Source organism: Daldinia loculata, assembly GCF_022478755.1.
Source record: "Daldinia loculata strain CBS 113971 unplaced genomic scaffold F4817scaffold_15, whole genome shotgun sequence".
In the NCBI taxonomy this organism is placed as follows: Eukaryota; Fungi; Ascomycota; class Sordariomycetes; order Xylariales; family Hypoxylaceae; genus Daldinia; species Daldinia loculata.
The window spans coordinates 219274-238185 of record NW_026054869.1 but is presented as its reverse complement, the minus strand read 5'-3'; the positions used below and the strand labels follow the sequence as shown (position 1 = coordinate 238185).

The window sequence follows — 18912 nt, the reverse complement described above, 5'->3', positions numbered from 1 at the left end:
TTCCAATAGCGGATCAAGACCCCACGTGGAGGAGGCGACGACGTCGATATGTCCATATGGTTGGCTATCTGAGGCTTATAGTAATACATACGTAACTTAGACGTTCCGTATGCGGGTAACTAGACTTATTGTAGGTTGGTACTATTATTATTAGCGAAGGACCAAGTACCAAGGACCAAATATTATCATTGGCAAGCGACTGAAGGCGGTTGCTTTGTCAGGAAGACTTCGGTTATCCAATATTTGCTTAACAATCCATTCTAATAACTGTAAATTCTACTACGCAGGCAACTTCCTCTGAAGTAGATTTAATTATAATTTAGGTACAATACCAGCATGGATAAACCATGTACAACGCAACGCCACCTTGTTGTCTTAGGACGTACATGTACATAGGTATAAGTGGGTTGGTGGCTGACGGTAAGGCGAGCGCGACCTATTGGATGAATCGGCCGAAATGGAGCGGAAGTAGGAAAGAGCTTGGGTCGAAACTGTCGAAGAGGAAAGAAAAATCTACGATAGAAAAAAAAATCAGGTGCTTTGATAATTTTCTGGGTACGGAAGGCTACATGCAACCTAGTGTAGATGTAGCTTACGTCGTAGGTAGTGCATAGTACATACTGTGGACATATGACGCTTGTCCCGTTGATAATGCCCCACCATCGCCATCGCGGGCAAATAATAATAATAATGGTACATAAAGTATTAGGGATATCCCGACTGCCCCCAACAATAGTTGAGCCTATTGTCCCATCTTCAAACAACTACAACTACATCTGCAACCAGCTCGTCTTACGTTGCTCACAATACGATCGCTTCGTCCCATACATATCAATTCGGAGTTTCTAGCAACACTAATACAAAATGTCTAACTCCCTCGAACAGTTGAAGAGCACCGGCACGGTAAGTGCAGTTTACCCCTCAATCAACTTTACCCCTCCATCGTGAGTTTTTATTGTTCGAGATGGAGGAGCTCATCTGCAGTACTGCCTCCGTGAGCGCGGAACAAAAAATCTCGTCTTTTCTCGCCTCATAGCTAGCAATTGGCTAACTTGCAAATGTTTTCGTCAATTAGGTCGTCGTCTGCGACTCTGGTAAGCTACACCAATTCTACCCCTAAACAAAGACACGGTGGCACTAACTGACGTATTAGGTGACTTTGCAAGTTAGTATATCCCGCATCCTAAACCCAACTCGCGACAATAGCGAGCGGGTCAAATCGGTATAACCTCATCCTTCTCATAGCAATACTAACAACATCTTTTTAGCCATCGGAAAGTACAAGCCGCAAGATGCTACCACTAATCCTTCTCTCCTCCTCGCCGCGTCTAAGAAGGCCGAATACGCCAAATTGATCGACGCTGCTGTAGAATATGCTAAGGGACAGGGTGGTGATATCGACAGCCAAGTCGATGCTGCTGTTGACCGACTCCTGGTTGAGTTCGGCAGGGAAATCCTGAAGATCATCCCCGGCAAGGTCTCGACTGAGGTCGACGCCCGCTTCTCCTTCGACACCAAGGCTTCGGTTGAGAAGGCCTTGCACATTATCGACGTATGTCTTCAGTATACGCTAACAAACAATGTCTATTAGATAATTATACTAACACGTATTATATAGCTATACAAGGAGCAAGGTATCTCCAAGGACCGCGTTCTGATCAAGGTTGCGTCGACATGGGAGGGTATCAAGGCTGCCGAGATCCTACAGCGCGACCACGGCATTAACTGCAACCTGACCCTCATGTTCTCGCTCGTCCAGGCTATTGCCGCCGCTGAGGCCGGTGCTTTCCTGATCTCCCCCTTCGTCGGCCGTATCCTTGACTGGTACAAGGCCGCGACGAAGAAGGAGTACTCCAAGGAGGAGGACCCCGGTGTCAAGTCTGTCCAGGCTATCTACAACTACTACAAAAAGTTCGGCTACAAGACCATTGTTATGGGTGCCTCTTTCCGAAATATTGGCGAGATCATCGAGCTCGCTGGCTGTGACTACCTGACCATCTCTGTAAGTGACTACTTTTTGATCATACACCTAAGTATGATAACTCTAACACCTCTATAGCCTACCCTGCTCGAGGAGCTCCTCAACTCGACCATTCCCGTCCCCAAGAAGCTCGACGCCTCTGGCGCCGCGTCACTCGACATCACTAAGAAGACCTACATCAACGATGAACCGCTCTTCCGATTTGACTTCAACGAGGAGCAAATGGCTGTCGAGAAGCTACGTGAGGGTATCAGCAAGTTCGCCGCCGACGCCGACACCCTCAAGGACATCCTCAAGAAGAAGATCTCGGCGTAAATCAACGACGCCGATAGGCAAAAAAGGGGCACAGGGCAATTGTGCATTGAGAAATCGGTTGTTTAGGAGTTTCTAGAATGCATAGTGAATTTGGCCTCTTTCGCTTCCGGGGTAACAACAAGTTCAGTTGTAAGGGATCTGCTTGGCGAATATAGGACCGGCAGATTTCTACTATGAAGTCCATAGTCGAAACCCAAAATTTAGAGGGTTTAACCGATGCTTTTTAATTAACCTATGATGTCGTATGGAATACTACGGAAAATGTGACCAGTCGAAATATCTTTTTATTAGGTATTGTGTTGGTATTGGATACCTTGCCTTAGGTATAATGTATGCAAATTGGTATACCTACTGGTACACAAACGCAGAAACGCCACCGCCATGCATTATGAATATGCAGATACGTCGGGTTAGATATGATCTCCCAACAAGATCATACCACTGCCCACTGCAACACTACCATCGTTATCTTTCTGGCCAAATAGCCCCGACAAATAAACTCTACCGATCTAAGGATCCAATCCAAATCCAGCCAACCACAAACACAATGGGTTTTCTATCCGTAGCCTTCTGGGTCTCTCTATTCACCTTCCTCTTCACCATTGTCGGCCTACTCCTCCTTATCTTGCTTATCCTGGGCTTCTTCCTCGCCCTCCTCGCCCCGGTTCTCGTCCCGGTGTATTATTTACATAAGTTTGCTAGTGAGGTCGACAGGCGACGCTGACGAGTCGATGCGTTATGCCGTGTTTGGCCTGCTCGAGCTTTTCGGATGCTGTTATTTCTGCATCTTCGTCTACGTCGTTGCTATTGCTGTCGCTGTTGTCGTTTGGAGGGTTGGAGACGGTGGTGGAAGGTGAAGTCGGCTCGAATATAAGCGCTGTCAACTCCCCGCCTCGCGCACAGTTACTATCTAGTCCGAAGGCGTACCGCCGTATGCTGAGACCGGTCTTGGCGTCGTGGCCGTAGACTACGGTTGTCGTTGTCGTTGTTGTTGGCGTTCCGTGGCGCCCTTTCTTCCGTTTCGCCTTCTCCAATGTGTTCCATACCTTGGACCAAGGGTGTCCTTCGCGGCCCTCGCTCGGCTTTAGGTGTGGGTGTGAAGAGGAGTCGATAGATGAATCTAGGGAATCGAGGAAGGACTCGGGGGAGAAAGAGGAGGGCATAATAATAGTCCGTATGTTCATGACTACTTGCGGGTCTTGCTTCTCGAGCGCTATGCCGGGGACTAGACCCCCGTGTACAACCACCACGTCCCCGTAATACGGAGATATAGTACCGACGTGCAGGATGACGGGCCGCGCGGCAAGCCAGGAGCGCTGGGCTGATGTGAGGCTCTTTGCCGTTTTGCGGTCTCCTTTCTTACCTTTATGCTTGTGCTTATGCCCGTGTTTCTTCTTCTTCTTCTTCCCTTCTGCCTCTGCGTCCCCTTCCGCTTCTTCATCTATTTCTGTGTCCGTATCTGTATCTGTATTTGCATCGGCCTGCATTTCAGCCCACGCTCGCAGCACGCGGTCTTCGTGGTTACCGCGCACGCTGTATGCGCCTATCTCCACGGCGCGGTCTACTACACCCCCGCTGTTTGGGCCCTTGTTCACCATATCCCCCGTGAAAATAACCGTATCGCCTCGCGCGCTCGAGTATCCAACTTTGGCAAGCAGCGCGTCCAGCGCGTCGAGCTGCCCGTGTACATCACCGATCATGATCAGGCGAGGCGAGTGGGGGCCACCGTGGGGTCTAGGTAGGGCGGAGGGAGGTAAGGAGGCGAGGAGGGTTGGTTTCGTCAGGGAGACATGAGATTGGGATTGGTCGTCTTGCGTCATTATTGTTGGCACAATGGGCAATAGTTGTTCGCTATAACGCGTGTAGCATAGTAGCGCTATAAGCAGTATCGTAAAGATGGTGCTCGCGGTAGTTATACGTCGACGCTGCGGCCGGGACGGTGGCGGCTCTAGTCGACCCATCTGAGGGTTTAGTACCGTACTACGTAAGTAGATCGGGACGCGTATGACGTCGTTGAATAGCCGCCTAAGTAAGGTTCACGAATGTATAATTCACGTCCATCCGCATAGGAAGCCTAATACGGGTACGTAGCAAATAACCTGTTAGACATTCAATTCTACATAGACGGCTTCAAAATGAGTCTACGTCTACTGATAGATAAGGCTTATATAACCACCATAGCTAACGGGCCATGGAAGTTTTTACACGTATCGTCATACAATTATCATACAATGTACGACGTTACGCGGCGTGAATGGGCGAAATGACCTCGGGAGGGAGCATGGAGATGAAATTTCGTTATGGAGTCTTGAGTTTTTGCCAAGGCCGATCTAGTAGATCCTTGTCTCATTACAAAGGGGGCGTGACGCTTAGGTAATTACAATTACACATGTGATGATTTTAAGCGATTTTGATCGTCGCTTGATACCATTAGAAGCGTACGGCTGACTAACTAAGTCATCTCGGTCTTATGACTAGCAGCTTTCGGACCTCCCCAAGAGGATCGGGTATATCTGTTTGATATATAGAGCAGGTTATAGTGTCCGTGTGAATACCTGTCAGACGTAAAAAAACCCGAGCTCAAGACGCTAACTGAGTATTTGCCTATGTCAGTAGAACCAGTATACCCAGAGACTGAAGATAGACTTAGGGTTTGATTCAGATCGTAGGGAATAAGGCTGAGAGACAGCGTCATGCCATATGATTTTTTACCGTCTGAGCAGAGTTGACCCATTGCAAGCCGTACCTGAAGATATAAACAACCGGTTTTGACACACTCAGATATGCTAATCCAACCCCAACGCCGTCAAATGCTTGCTGTGATATATCCCGCCCAATCTTTTGTATGGTATATCTCATTTTATTTCTTTTGCGATTCCTGTTCTTTTCGGTACTTTTCATTCTCTAATTCTCGCCAGTCCTTGGGCTCAGGCTCGTTCCCGTCGGTTTTACGGACGGAGCCGGCGAAAGCGGATCTTCCGGCATAAAGTTGGTATCCTTCTCCCGACTGCTCGGTCGTTTCGAGGCTCTTGAAGGTGATGGGTTGGTTCCCGCGGAACCGCTTGCGCATATCGATCATGCCCCTCCTACACTCGCCAAAGCCCTTCTTCAGCTGTTGGCACTTCATCGGGAGGGTCTCGGACAGCGGTGAGCGCAGACATTCGGCTGCGGTATGCCGCTGTACCATCACGCAATCCGACTCTTGCAGGCATTCCGCCAGTGCGGCTCCTGTAGTCAGTGGGCCGTCAGCAGAAGTCCACACAGGCTGAGAGGCATAGTGGCGCTATGAGTAGGTCCACGCATACTTATTTCTTTACATGAGCTTGGCATATTGACCAGATGTGGGGGATCTGCGAGCGAAGCTGTATGTAGAGGAATCAATTTCTACCAGGTCACATCAGATCGGATCAGATGGTTTCTATCGCGAAAGTTGCGAAAAGTTAGTTGGTCCGAGCTTACAGAAATGCAACAAAAACCAATTGGTGGATAACTCGGCGGACAAGTCGGGAGTTATGTACCTAGCATATGCAACTTTAATGCAGGGGTAGCTTTGCTGGCATGTTGTTGGTAGAGTTCATTCTTTCCTTTTCCGCTATCCAGGTCAACCATCCAACCAATTTAAGTTATCATTAGTGGGGAGACTAAGGGAATCTACATATGTGATGTACCTAGTACACCGTAGGGGAAGGAGCTCCATTGCCACGGTCTGAAATTACCTATGATTTCGATATTATGCCTTCTCGAAGTTTAAAAATCTAAGAATTCTAATATTTATTTAAGAATCGCAATCCTGACTTTAATTTACTATTTATTTCTCCTTATAACTAGATACTAACGGTCATGGATATTGGAACGCCGATTGTCTGTCTTTCTTGAGCTTAGCTTGCTGCAATCCTATTCGCATGTGACATCACCAAGACCTACCTACACCGCGACAGCTATTTCTTTCCATAACATCGTCCAATCTCCCTCGAGAATCGTAACTCCTCACTCTTAGAGGTAATACTCTGGATGGAAACTTAGCTAGACAGAAGGAAAATGAACAGCTTATTGCGATAGCGTAGCGCTAAACTGGCATCGAACGTCTTCTATCCCTACTTGAGCTAAGTGCTGTTATACCGAACATATCAAACCCAAAATGCCCTTACCGTTTCTTGGTCGATTGGACATGTTAGTAGTATCTCTATATAAGTAAGAAGGCAAGTATCTTTGTTGATATTAATACGCGTAATAGCGCCGAATATTTTGCCCTCGTGGGCTCCTTCTTTCTCGTCGGGCTCGAGGCCCTTATCCGAGTGTTAACGCTAGCGTTACGTATGTAAATACCATTCTGTCTATTGCTTCCCCTATACTAATATCCTAAATACAGCATCCTCATTGTTGAATCTTCTCTACCGAGCCTCGCGACGGCTGTTTAACAGGCTAACTTCGCCGGCGCAGAAAAGAGCCGAACAGAGAAGGAAATGTACGACTTGCTTCTACCCCCCCTACCATTCTTCCACACTAACACGTTGCATTCAGCCATCTCGACGTCGGTTCGAAATGCCTCCGATTTCGTTGACCTCTGTGCCATGTACGGCTACACGGCCGAGGAACATGTGCTACAAACAAAAGATGGATACCTGCTTGGAATACATCGTCTTGCATGGAGGAAAGGCGAAGAAGACATGAAAGTCAACGACGGGCCCGCTAGTCTGAAGAAGCGCGTCGTTTATCTTCACCATGGTCTCCTCATGAATAGCGAAGTTTGGGTTTGCCTCACCGACGCTCAGAGGTCTCTACCCTTTGTGTTGGTGGAAAGAGGTTTCGACGTTTGGGTACGTTCAGTGATATATCTCCATACAACAGGATTGTACATACTAACTGTGGGATATTAGCTGGGTAACAACCGTGGGAACAAGTACTCCAAAAAGTCGATCAACTACCCCCCTACTACGCCCGAGTTTTGGAACTTTTCAATCGACGAGTTCGCTTTTCACGATATCCCAGACTCGATCAACTACATCCTAGAGAACACAAAGCAGCAGTCCTTATCCTATATTGGCTTCTCCCAGGGTACTGCGCAAGCGTTTGCTAGCTTAGCGGTGCACCCTAAATTGAATGAGCAGGTCAATGTATTCATAGCATTGGCACCGGCTATGGCACCGGCTGGTTTGAATAATGGCATCGTCGATGCTCTCATCAAAGCCTCGCCTCAGGTCCTCTTCCTTCTCTTTGGCCGACGTTCTATTCTCTCATCTGCTACGATGTGGCAGTCTATACTGTACCCACCTCTGTTTATGAAACTCATTGATATGGGCTTGTCTTTTCTGTTCGGCTGGAAGACCAAAAACATTTCAGTTAGCCAGAAGCTCGCGGCTTATCCACACCTGTATTCGTTTACTAGCACGAAGTCGGTCGTTCATTGGTTCCAGATCATTCGCAATCGATCGTTCCAAATGTACGATGATGATGTGCAAACACCTCTATCTATCAACACGTCGAGCAAGTACACGAAAGTCGCCAAGTATCCAACCCGCAATATTAAGACTCCCATTGTCTTGATCTATGGAGGGAGCGACTCCCTAATTGACATCGAGGTGATGATGCGAGAGTTACCTAATAGGACTGTAGCAACTGAAGTTCCTCACTATGAACACCTTGACTTTCTCTGGGCTCGCGACGTTGACATTCAAGTCTTTCAGCACGTATTTGACGCCCTGGAGAATTTCAAGGGCGCAGAGCATTCGCTAGAAGAGTTTGAAAGCTATCGACGCGCGCGCAGCGTCAGTCTGACAGTCTCTAATTCTTTTAACCAGTGAGTTTCCTGTGGTGTTGATGTTCATTTCTTGTTCTTATCACTACTAGAAATGGAAAACTAAATGGTGTTATTAGTACACATCGTAGCAGCGACGCATTCGAATCCGACGGGGCTTCTGCGTCTAATGGATATCAGGTCAATGGAGAGCCTCTATTGAGTGTACAGCACGAGGCGCGTGAAGATGCCGTGAATAATTCCTATTTCACTCTCGAAGCGGCAGAACCTATCAACGCTGCAACGGCTAGTCTTCACATTCATCCTAACCCTATCGCCACGATCGATGAAAATACGCCGCCCTTGACTTCACCCGATAGGCCTTACTCGGCCGGCGGTTACGACGGTGTGGGAGATCTACCTCCCCCCGCAACGCCTAGTCCATCAGCTCAGAACAACAAGCGGAATCGCCGACGCAATAGTGCTGCCAGCAATCTCAGCTTGGAGGGTTCAATGAAAGGGGGGCGCGGCATCAAAATTGGCGCTGCAAAACCCATTATAGGTAGCAGCAGCGATGAGGGACGGAGGTTTTCTCGATTAGATAGTTGATAAACTATATATAGGTGGTTAGACCTCGGTGTACATGACTTGGGCGCGCGGATAGATCGGCGTTTTCATAAAAGGGAAAAGGGTACCCATTTTAGCATATTTTACCTAGGTACCTCCTAAGTTTTGGCTATTGCATTTGTCAGGGGGTTTGCAGACACGGGGACTTGTGCGACGAGTCTCCAAGGGTTGGGGGTTTGTGTATAGCTATGGATACATACATACATACTTTATATCTTCATTTAACTACGCATCATTATTTGTAGCGCCGTTTTCTCTTTAGAGATACTAAACTCCCTTTTTATCTGCACGCAAGTTTAAGCCCTATATTATCCCCAACAGAGGCGTATTATCTGGCCATGATAAGTACAGCTTTAAATACAAGACCCTTCAATTCCTATTTAGAAAATAACGATATACACACAGGAATGATATATGTCATCTTAAACGTCTCGTTTCTCTCTCAGTCATATATAGAGAGGATTAAAGATATCCTTATATAATGCGCGTATAGGAACGGAACAACGCAGAATTAAGCCCATTTTCATTATTATCGCTTAACTGTGATCATATATCTTCTTCTTCAGCAGCTGACTTCTCCACGATGAAGTACTTGTCGTGACCAGTCTTTGGGTCTGGCTCGTGTTCAACTAAGGGGTTCGGTTAGCCATAATCTGCAGCAAAGGACACGCTCCAACTTACTGGCAAGCTTATTGATATGCCCGATAATGTTCTCGATCTGCGTGTCCTTCTTGTTGCGGTCCTTGCGCCCGAGGTTGTTGATCCACGAGAAGCTGTTGAGCGCGAGGTACACGATCGCGATGAATATAAGCACGCCGATGGAGTATGCCCAGATGACGACAACGGTCACGATGTCAGTCCAGCCGTTATACGAGTTGACAAACGAGGTAGGCGGTGTGGTCTCCATGACGCCGCCACCGCTACCAGATAGCCAGCCGAACAGGGCGAATATAGTGGCAAGGGCATCGACACCTAGAATAGCGCCAACGAGCTGCCATGATGGCCAGGTCTGGCCGCCGCGAGTCACGAAGATGAGCCAGTTCTCGGTCAGTGCGACTTCCAGGAACAGAACCTCCTGTATCGAGCCGAAGTTCTGCACCACGCCTCCGTTGGACAGGAACATAGCGCCCCGAATAATCCAAGTGCCAACGGCCAACAGGCTTCCCAGGATCACGCTGATCACCCAGATCTTCTTCAGCTGCCATTCTACGGGGCGCGGCTCCACGTGCGCGTTGTCGTATGCGACGGCGACGGTGGCCAGGTCGGCGAAGAGCGCAATGAAGACGATGAGATCTGGACGGATGGTCTCGTTGATGATTACCATTGACGTCGTGAGGTATATCTCGAGGTGGAGACATAGTGCGATACGGTATTGAACGTATGCTTTCATCCTTTGGAAGATCTGTATGAGTTAGCACGGCGCTTTTGAAGGTACCTAGGCACGTACCTGGCGAGCAGTCTTGATCGACAGGATGATAGTACTGAGACCCGGAGCTAGGAAGACGATATCAGCTGCCGCCTGAGCAGCCTCAGATGATCCCTCGACGGCAATTCCACAATCAGCCTTCTTCAAGGATGGTGCGTCGTTCACACCTACGATAGGTTTAGTATTAGTGCCCGGAAAAGGGGCAACACGAACAAAACTTACCATCACCCGTCATCGCCGTCAGCGAGCCACGCTGCTGCAACATCTCCACAACCTGATACTTATGCTCCGGGAAAACCTCCGCAAACCCATCGGCGCGCTGCACAAGATCATGCTGAACAGTCCCCGTCAAGCCGCTATGCATAAGCTTCTCGGAATTATACACCTTGGTGCCCAGCCCCAGCATCTTACACGTTTCCTTGGCAATAGCAAGAGCATCGCCCGTCAACATCTTGACCGGCACGCCCAAATGCGCCGCTTCGACAATCGTCTGTGCTGTATCTTCGCGCGGCGGGTCGAACATGGATAGGAGTCCGAGGAGGACCCAGGGCTCGTCGTTCTTCTTGTACGCTACGCCTAGCGATCTGAACCCGCGCATGGCGAATTCTCGCACTTTCTGGTTGTACACGGCGCGCACCTCGTCGCTGACGTTGGTGAGGTTGATGATGGCGCGTGGCGCACCTTTTGCACAGATGAATTTGTCTTTTCCTAGGTGGCACTCGGTAGTGATGCGCTTGGAGACCGGGTCGAAGGGCGTGAATTTGTCTGTTACCCAGCCTTGGCGCAGGATCTCGCGGGCTTTGGGATAGCGTTTAAGCGTCGTGATTGTTACCTTGTCTATGGGGTCAAGCGAGGCGATGTTGTGCGAGCTCGCTAGTGCTGCGACAGCCATCATCCAGTTTACATCTTGTCCTTCGGCGACGAATGGCTCGCGAATGCTGAGCTTATTAGCTGTCAAGGTGCCGGTCTTGTCTGAGCAAAGCACGTTTACGCCCTAATATCATATTTTAGTAAACTGTCTATCTCAGATACGATATCTAAGACTCAAGAGTAGCATACTGCTAAAGATTCGATCGCCGTTAGCTTCTGAACGATGGCTTTTTGCTTCGCTAGAAAGGCCGCGCCCACTGCAAGTGTTGTCGTCGTGACCACCGGAAGACCGACGGGAACTCCAATAATGAGCAGCACCAAGGCGTAATGCAATAGATTTTGGACATCGGGTGTAGCAATTCGTAGGTGGTGGTAGAAGCCCCCGATCCAGGCGACGAGAATCCAAAACATAACAAGCACCAATAGCGACGTTCCAATGCTGTCCATGACAGCTTTGAAATGGCCTTGGTCTTTGGCACCTTGGACTAGAGCTGCGGTCCGTCCAACAAAAGAATACTTGGCAGACGTGGTCATGATAGCATATGCTTTTCCTCGCTTGCAGCCGGTTGTATAGTACAGAATATCGCCCATGTATTTGTCCACGGCGAGGGATTCACCGGTAATGGCTGACTGGTCGCAGGCGACGAGGGGCTCGCCGTAGTGAAAAGACTGTTCATCATGTTCTTCGTCATCCTTCTCTTGATCCTTGGCATTTTGGCCTTTGTTCTTGTTATTCTTGGCTTCTTCCTCCTCGCTAAACTTATCTTCGTTTCTCAGTTGTTTATACTGCTCGAAGTCTTGAGGTCTGGAGTAGTCGCAAATTAACCGGGCATCTCCTGGGACGGTTTGTCCTTCTTGTATGATTATCTATTTTAGGTTGCATGGTATGTAAGCCTATAGTTCTTCGTTTATTGTTTACCGTCGGTATACAACGGATGAATTATGAGGAAATGAGGAATTATAATCTCTCAGCTAAAGGGATCAGGGAGTCAGGGACACACTTACAATATCACCTGGAACCAATTCTCTCGCTAAGATTTGCTGTTCCTTGCCGTCACGTACAACAGTCGCTTTCATGGCAATGTCACCCTTCAAGCTCGCCACCACGTCAGCCGCTTGTTTTTCCTGATAAAAGCCAACGAAAGCGTTAAGGCAGAGGATGCCAATGATGACACCAAAGTCAATCCAGTCGCCAAGGCCCACGGCCAGTAACGCCGCAAGTTCCATAACTAGAGCAACTGTTAAGTTCACATTCCAGAATATCCGTAAGAACGGCGGCACAGGCGACGAGCTTGCTCACCATAAAGGATAGGTCCTTGGAAGTAACTGAGCACCTTGCCGAACATGTTTTCCTTTTCAGCCGCCAGCTCGTTCCAGCCGTATCGTCTCCGGCGCTCCTCCACCTGGGCGCTGGTGAGACCGGTATGGATGTCTGTGTCGAGCCATGAATCCGGCGGTTTGCCAATGTCAGTAGGCTGGGGCCCTGCCTCTGGTTCTCCCTTTCTAGATTTCCAGAACTGCCACCATTTTGGCTTCTTGCGCCGCCCGCCCATCGCACTCGCGAGGCTGGCCCGGCGCTCCGCATCGAAGTTCGTGATGAACCGATCAAGCGCCTCATATTCGTTTAAGTCCGAGCTTTTAGCCGGGACATTCAGGCGAGCATCCCCGAACTTGACGCGCTCGCCAGTAGGCGTAGCCGGAACGGAACGCTCCCCATCTTGCTGTCCACTTGTATAATTGGCTCCATTTGAGTGACTAGCTCCCTGAGCCTCGACATCGTCATCGGCAGGCTCGCCAGGTTGTCTCTGCTGATTCATGTAGTCCATAGCTCGCGATCTAAACACTTTCCTCGAGAACCGCGTGTGCTCCTCTACCTCCTTTTCAGCAGGTTGTGCCTGACAGATATCTCAAGTCAGGAACAGGGACAACTAGGTTATCCCGTATATCAGCGGCCGAGGAAAATCCCGCAGCAAAAATACACCGAGTTGTTCACCGTTTCACGCCCACACCATCAGCTAGAGCCGCAAGATTCAACAGATCCAACTGTAATGTAAGTCAAGCTCCCAACTAGCTACTTGGCAAACGAAGATAGACTTTCAGGACAAGCAGATACCTAGGTAGCTAAGTATAACAGTTCTGATCGTTTAACGTAGCAGCTCTGCTAGGAATTGTATACGAAGCTGAAGCACTAGGTCACTAAGTATAGAGGCATCGTTTTGTTTTGCAACGAGATAACAAACCCGTCTTGCTCGGGACAGAGGACAGAGAAAGGATCCAACATACACGGCGGGCAACGACGTCAGATTCGCGAAAGCCGACAGTAGTGCTATAGACTGATCTATCATTGGTTAAGGGAGGATCCGAGACATCCAGAGGGGTTTACACGTTATTACGTCGGAGGCTACATTAGGGTTTATTGACAACGGGCCGTCTTAAAGTCGAGACGACGCAACCATTGCGATATCCGGGCTATCCTAGTCGAGTAAACCCTGTGTCTTCCCCTCAGTTCCTTGCCAATCCTATCATCTCTACCTAGGTAAGCATATGCCCTAGGAACTAGTAGGCTCATACATAAGAATAAATACCTTTACCGAAATATGTAAGACGGCAAAGTATGGTTGTGGTCGGTAACTCGAGGTCGATCGATCGCACGTCGCATAATGCATGCATGCCTATTCTAAGGGTATGTCGGTGGGAATAACTGTACCTTACTAACCGCCCGATGATGGTTCGACATAATTGGCATCACGAGTCCTTGGTTCTTACTCAGTGACGTTGTTGCATGTCTCCGGTGAAGCCGATTTGAGTTTCAATTTCTAACGGTTCGAGTTCCTTATATCGTCGGGCGCACATACACCTATCCGGCTACCTACATATATGCCTTGTGACTTTCTGATTGGCTAGGTCTCCCGAATGAGACTCTATATACGAAAGACCCCGTTACTACCTAGGATCAATATAGAATTAGCCTCATTTGTGAAGTTAAAGTAGATAATTCAACGAGAAGAGGATGTTGGATTCAGAAGGATGTAGAATTGCCCCTATATTCAATAACACCGATACTAGACCTGAATACTTTAATGAGGGGCTCGTCATGTTTTCTTGTCTGGACAGGAACACGTCTATACTTTTCCTGCAACAAGACTTGCCACCACCAAGAATCATGAAGGGCTCTCGTGTTTCCATCCGCTTTCTTAGGCAGGGCAGTATAGCTTGTGATAGGATCAGTATTAATACAAAGAGTTCTCCAGTATGCATCGAAAATAGTTGACTCGGATATATAAGGTTGTTCTGGCTCCTTATCTATGTTGAGCATTTTGCGCCAATTCTGGAACACACCTGACTGTACAAAATTAGATTTGAAAATCGTAGCTGGACTAAGTTGTGCAATTTGATCGCAGAAAACCCCCTGTAGGCATAAGGACACTTGGGATGGGAATTTAGGGCAAGTCTGGGAGTTCTGGTGGCAAGTATTGAACAGTTTCGTAAGTGATTGCCGTTCGCTGAGACAATACAAACGCCAGGACTTGAACGGTCGATGGTCACTCCAGTCGGGAACCCACGAAGGTAAGTCATATATATACCTTCGAAACATACTTACCTCTTATACTTTTACGTAGTTATTCACTTAGGTTTGCGGCTGTTTCGAATTTATCCAAGTATCATATAAGCATCTCCCTTTAAACTCAATTTTAAAGCGCTGGTTTTTATACAAAACACAAATTAAAAAGTCGAAACCTCATTTTTAGTTAGAACTAGATAGAGGAATGAAATATTAAATCGGAATACGAGGTAGTAGTGCCTGTTAAAACCGGAATGCGATGGGTGTTTTTGAGACTTGAACTGGTAGACAGCTGTGAAATCTATTGACCTTGATGTAAATGATGTCAACCAGCTATCGTTCTATTAAGAGAGTATTTTATTAACCATCTTCTCCTCACAAGGCTTCTTCCAACATTACTTCAAGTCGGCCGAGGTTGGACCAGTCATAAGGATAAGGTGTCCCGTTCACAAAGCGAACTAATATCATGTACGTCATGACGGTCGTTACCTAGGAGTAAGGAAGTCGACGCTCCCGCTGCGACTGATTCGAATAAGAGCTCTTTCCCAGTTACTGACATTGTGTAGTTTTGTGGAGGGGTGTAAGTTGAACTGTGCCGAGACGTAGTTAGAACGTAGTGGTGATCGTATTTGCGGATTCATGAGAGACTAAAATATAGGAACGGAGTAATACGCAGCTTAGTGTAGTTAAGGACTATAGGTTTTCAAAGGCATGGGAAGTAACCTAATTGATTTTGGTATACTCTCGTTTCCACGTTATTTATTCTTCAGGGGTTATTGAGTCATAAACCCGCTGTGCTGGTTGGATGGAGAGATTACAACATGCCTGCGTTTTCTACCTGATCCAATGTGGTCCTGAATTCTGCATGGCCTCCCAACAGCGTTACATAGATCTTTTATGCCACGAACAAGATATCAAGATCGCTGCTCCAATGTGATTGATTCTTGATAGGTTAAAATATACTAACGACGACGTCAGAAGAAAACTAAGAATAGTGAATGGTGTACGTGTTTGGAGAAGTTGGTGTTGGTTGTAAAAACTGGAGGCAGCCCTGCGGGCTGCACAATATGCCCGAGTTTACATAATTGCGCATGTGCCAGATACTGCCCATTGAGTTACTTTCCTATTTGGGCCATGGAAAAAATTCGACACAATAACCCCTCGTAAACTCGGGCATATTGGTCTTAGCGATATAATAGGATTTAATGCATCCCATACCGGCAAATTCTTTGTAAATCGCATATATATCTGGGCTACCGATCTTCAAAGTCTTAGCATACAGAAAACTTCAGTTTAAGAGATCTGCGATAATCCAATTACTATGGTTAACGCAGTTTAAGAATAGAAAATCTAGTTGATCAGGCTGTTTACACAGCGTAGCTGACTATAATACTTCCAACAGCCTTATGCTTTTACTACTAAACTGGTAAAGATGAGATGTTGGTTATTGATTGAGAGAAATGGCAAGAAAAAGAATTGGTATTTTGGTTACTAACAGTGATTCCGAAGATCTTTTCGGTGGTGCGACTATATAGCTGACGCCTCTACGTGTTTCTAGGTGACAATATCAAATATCAAGACTCTCATTTCACTTAAAACCCATCTCATAACAATTCTCAGATCGCCCCTTTTCTTCTAATTCAAAATCACCACCATGAAGTTATCCAGCCTGTTGCCTGTCCTTGCCCTTCTAGGAGAGAAAGCAGTAGCGCGACCATACCAAACGACAGAACTCTCACAGCGCGCTGCCGGAGATGTGAACTTTTACCTTCCGCTAGACAAGCGGTTGGACACTCCGAGATGGTGCATCATGCTGAGCACCAGGTTAACCGTGATGCAAGCCGCTCCAGAGTACAAGGCCGAGATCTTGTTCGCCGGCGCAGCGTATGGTCTCAGCGGCCTCACAGCGTACGACGTCTGCACGCATCTTCCCGGCAACAACGACTGCTCGCGGTTCGCCTACCTTGTTGCCGACGTCGTTACTGTGATCGCAGAAGGGGTTGCACACCGCAAGGACTTGCCCCTTTATGGAAACGAGAAAGCTAAAGGATGAGCTCAAAAGCCGTGATCTATTCCAACGAAGCTGTATGAAGTTTGAGTAGCCTAACATTCTTCCCGAACGGTCGTTACTCACGTTGTTGCAGTTGAAGATAGACTCCTCTTGCATGGGCGGGACTTCGAAGCCGTGAACGTTATGCCCATAGCTTCCCGAGACGAAACCAGCGAGCCGTCGGCGACTAAGCTCCAAGTCCTCGGTTTGCGCCATGAAAACGGGGACGTAGCCGATCACGAGTTGCACATGCGTTCCGACGTGACAGGTGTAGCTCGACTCTCAGTCCCTTCCCGGTCGGCGGATGGCACACTGGAGCGACGAGGTTCTGGGTACGACTTCTTGGTCTCGTACAAGGCATACAAGTATGACATGAGCACCCAGCCAAACGAGAATGGCATCAAGGCAGTTGCAGACGCCATCGGCAAGGACTGGGCCAGTAGGATGACCGACCATAAAGATTGGGCTAACTACATTGCCGCGGCGCAATTCGGATCGCAATGGAGGATCAACTTTGACATTATTCCCGAGTCGGGTGACAACTGGAGCGAGAACGCCCAAAGCCAAAATGTCTGCGGAAATGCCGAGCACAACTTCTAAGTGAGGAGATATCCCTGCACAATACTCTGTTACTTCATTAGGTTAGCTAGATGTTGAGTGGAATGCATGATTCGTATAACTAGTTGTCTTAAGAACTCAGCTCTTACGCGACAATTTGAGTCTTGCGCATATGTCACCAACGAAATGTATTATAACAAATACTACGTGTATCCAAGTTATTGTAGTAAATAAAATGAGAAGATCAACCAAGAATAGAATGGCTATGTAACTCTTAGTTTTACGTAGCCACTCATTGCGCCATGCTTTTGTAGTTTCAGCTGAATTCAGCTTCATTAGTGTTATTTATCCCGCGTCTAAGTCGATCATCTTATATGCAGTTAAGCAGATGGACGATCAGCTTATAATCCTTCCTCTGAAAACGGGGTTTCTCATGTTTTTGCGAACTTAATAACCCTTTCGTCATTAGAAGCTCTTTATTACACCTAGGAAAAATAAGATCACCGCCAATATGGGTAACCTAAAAGAAGCCGGAGAAGAAGATGTGGCGCCACCGCCTTACACTGCAGTCGACACCGTCGCGCACCCCCCATCGCACGATGGCCAAGCGCCGTCCTACGTAGCCGTACCCGGAGGCAGCAGCTCAGGTGCGGGCGCCATCGCAGGCGTAAACAATAGATTCCCGCAGCGTATTAATGCATACTTCGAGAAGAAGTTCACATCAAGTGCGTTCCACCTAGGAGAGCATGCCGACACCCCGCTCTACGCGGTAACCATGCACAGCGGCTGGACGTCGAAGCCGCTATTAGAAATGCATTCGGGGCCGAATGAATCGGATCCAATCATCGCGACGGCGGGCCACGAGAGCCGGTGGAGTAGCGGCAAGCGTACTATAATCCAGATATTCCCCGACCCCGACCCCGCCACCGACTCCGCCGACCCCTCAACATCGGCGGGCGAATCGAGCTCCGGGCCCGGCTCCGCGGTGACCGCGAAAACCATCAACATGATACAAAAGCACTCCTGGACCCGTCTATGGCAGGAACTATCTATCGAAGTAGGTATAGGAAAAGACCTGCGACAAGAAGACTTTGAGTGGCGGCGCACGCGCGGGGAAGAGGTCAAGGAGCTGGACAAGTGGGGGAACGGATGGAAACTAGTGCGGCTAAGCGGGACGGCGCCTGGGCGGGCTTCAACAAGCGACGGCAAGGAGATCGTCGCGGTGTGGACGCTCAATGGCAAAATGAGCATGAATAAGTTCTGCAAGTTCCAGTTCCTAGAGAGCGGCGCCACGGGGGTGCTCGGCGACACGTTCGCGCTCGCCGCACTCATCAGCGGCTTGAAGATCTGGTACCTCGAGTTCCTACAGACTACTACTGCTAATTCTGCTGCCGCGGCTTGAGCGAATACTGTGTATGATTATTTATTAGTTATTTGGGGACTTGTGCATCACTCTTGGGAAAATTTGGACTGGGAAAGGGTGATAGGTTCCTGATATTAATCGATATCTTATACGATCAAATATGTAATTTAGATACTTCCCGTATCGCTTCTCCAAAGAGGAAAGGTTATAAACAACATGCTTTAATACTTTAGGTACCTATCTTCGATATGCATAATCAATTAACGGGGTACTATAATTAAACGGACGCAGATACGGCGTATAGTCGAATAGTTAACTCTAGGTAGTGGCACAGCCATCCTGATTGTGTAACCTTAGAAAGCTTTCTAGTAAAATGATTCCGATTATTCTTGGAAATTTAAGATTACCTACCTACTCGTTTGACAA

General features: G+C 48.0%; 7 protein-coding genes across 7 annotated transcripts; 4 read left to right on the top strand and 3 right to left on the bottom strand.

Moving 5' to 3' along the window:
* Positions 1 to 864: 864 nt before the first annotated feature.
* Positions 865 to 2296, top strand: F4817DRAFT_314435 (transaldolase-like protein; the record flags this gene model as incomplete). The annotated part of the gene is made up of 6 exons (XM_049300399.1): positions 865 to 903; positions 1076 to 1094; positions 1154 to 1165; positions 1269 to 1552; positions 1619 to 2002; positions 2060 to 2296. The coding sequence occupies 6 exons, from the start codon at positions 865 to 867 to the stop codon at positions 2294 to 2296; spliced, it is 975 nt and encodes a 324-aa protein (XP_049160534.1).
* On the bottom strand, positions 2270 to 4594 carry F4817DRAFT_332942 (Metallo-dependent phosphatase). The gene has a single exon (XM_049302713.1). It carries the CDS (start codon positions 4255 to 4257, stop codon positions 2995 to 2997), a length of 1263 nt encoding a protein of 420 aa, XP_049160533.1. The 5' UTR covers positions 4258 to 4594; the 3' UTR covers positions 2270 to 2994.
* Positions 4595 to 4598: 4 nt separating this feature from the next.
* On the bottom strand, positions 4599 to 5976 carry F4817DRAFT_332941 (cytochrome c oxidase assembly protein PET191-domain-containing protein). Its single transcript, XM_049302712.1, has 2 exons — positions 5602 to 5976; positions 4599 to 5524 (listed from the first exon to the last, which is right to left on the bottom strand). Exons 1-2 carry the CDS (start codon positions 5624 to 5626, stop codon positions 5157 to 5159), a joined length of 393 nt encoding a protein of 130 aa, XP_049160532.1. The 5' UTR covers positions 5627 to 5976; the 3' UTR covers positions 4599 to 5156.
* Positions 5977 to 5982: 6 nt separating this feature from the next.
* Positions 5983 to 8961, top strand: F4817DRAFT_54727 (alpha/beta-hydrolase). Its single transcript, XM_049307626.1, has 6 exons — positions 5983 to 6466; positions 6531 to 6610; positions 6666 to 6761; positions 6818 to 7113; positions 7174 to 8093; positions 8171 to 8961. The coding sequence occupies exons 1-6, from the start codon at positions 6435 to 6437 to the stop codon at positions 8637 to 8639; spliced, it is 1893 nt and encodes a 630-aa protein (XP_049160531.1). The 5' UTR covers positions 5983 to 6434; the 3' UTR covers positions 8640 to 8961.
* F4817DRAFT_54749 (plasma-membrane proton-e) lies at positions 8651 to 13025 on the bottom strand. The gene is made up of 7 exons (XM_049307627.1): positions 12254 to 13025; positions 11959 to 12182; positions 11143 to 11820; positions 10306 to 11077; positions 10105 to 10250; positions 9339 to 10059; positions 8651 to 9286 (listed from the first exon to the last, which is right to left on the bottom strand). Exons 1-7 carry the CDS (start codon positions 12777 to 12779, stop codon positions 9204 to 9206), a joined length of 3150 nt encoding a protein of 1049 aa, XP_049160530.1. The 5' UTR covers positions 12780 to 13025; the 3' UTR covers positions 8651 to 9203.
* A 3152-nt stretch (positions 13026 to 16177) lies between these two features.
* Positions 16178 to 17400, top strand: F4817DRAFT_54681 (uncharacterized protein). The gene is made up of 2 exons (XM_049307624.1): positions 16178 to 16600; positions 16660 to 17400. Exons 1-2 carry the CDS (start codon positions 16543 to 16545, stop codon positions 17163 to 17165), a joined length of 564 nt encoding a protein of 187 aa, XP_049160529.1. The 5' UTR covers positions 16178 to 16542; the 3' UTR covers positions 17166 to 17400.
* Positions 17400 to 18537, top strand: F4817DRAFT_54691 (uncharacterized protein). Its single transcript, XM_049307625.1, has one exon. The coding sequence runs from the start codon at positions 17635 to 17637 to the stop codon at positions 18523 to 18525; it is 891 nt and encodes a 296-aa protein (XP_049160528.1). The 5' UTR covers positions 17400 to 17634; the 3' UTR covers positions 18526 to 18537.
* The last annotated feature ends 375 nt before the right edge of the window (positions 18538 to 18912 follow it).

Coding starts and splice junctions, on each gene's coding strand:
- F4817DRAFT_332942 (XM_049302713.1), bottom strand. CDS start 4,257: ATGGGTCGACTAGAGCCGCCACCGTCCCGGCCGCAGCGTCGACGTATA.
- F4817DRAFT_332941 (XM_049302712.1), bottom strand. CDS start 5,626: ATGCCAAGCTCATGTAAAGAAATAA. Junction 5,525..5,601: donor AAGCTCATGTAAAGAAATAA/GTATGCGTGGAC, acceptor CACTGACTACAG/GAGCCGCACTGGCGGAATGC.
- F4817DRAFT_54727 (XM_049307626.1), top strand. CDS start 6,435: ATGCCCTTACCGTTTCTTGGTCGATTGGACAT. Junction 6,762..6,817: donor AGCCGAACAGAGAAGGAAAT/GTACGACTTGCT, acceptor CGTTGCATTCAG/CCATCTCGACGTCGGTTCGA. Junction 8,094..8,170: donor GTCTCTAATTCTTTTAACCA/GTGAGTTTCCTG, acceptor TGGTGTTATTAG/TACACATCGTAGCAGCGACG.
- F4817DRAFT_54749 (XM_049307627.1), bottom strand. CDS start 12,779: ATGGACTACATGAATCAGCAGAGACAACCTGGCGAGCCTGCCGATGAC. Junction 12,183..12,253: donor CCAAGGACCTATCCTTTATG/GTGAGCAAGCTC, acceptor CAGTTGCTCTAG/TTATGGAACTTGCGGCGTTA. Junction 9,287..9,338: donor GCATATCAATAAGCTTGCCA/GTAAGTTGGAGC, acceptor CGAACCCCTTAG/TTGAACACGAGCCAGACCCA.
- F4817DRAFT_54681 (XM_049307624.1), top strand. CDS start 16,543: ATGGAAACGAGAAAGCTAAAGGATGAGCTCAAAAGCCGTGATCTATTC. Junction 16,601..16,659: donor TGATCTATTCCAACGAAGCT/GTATGAAGTTTG, acceptor ACGTTGTTGCAG/TTGAAGATAGACTCCTCTTG.
- F4817DRAFT_54691 (XM_049307625.1), top strand. CDS start 17,635: ATGGGTAACCTAAAAGAAGCCGGAGAAGAAGATGTGGCGCCACCGCCT.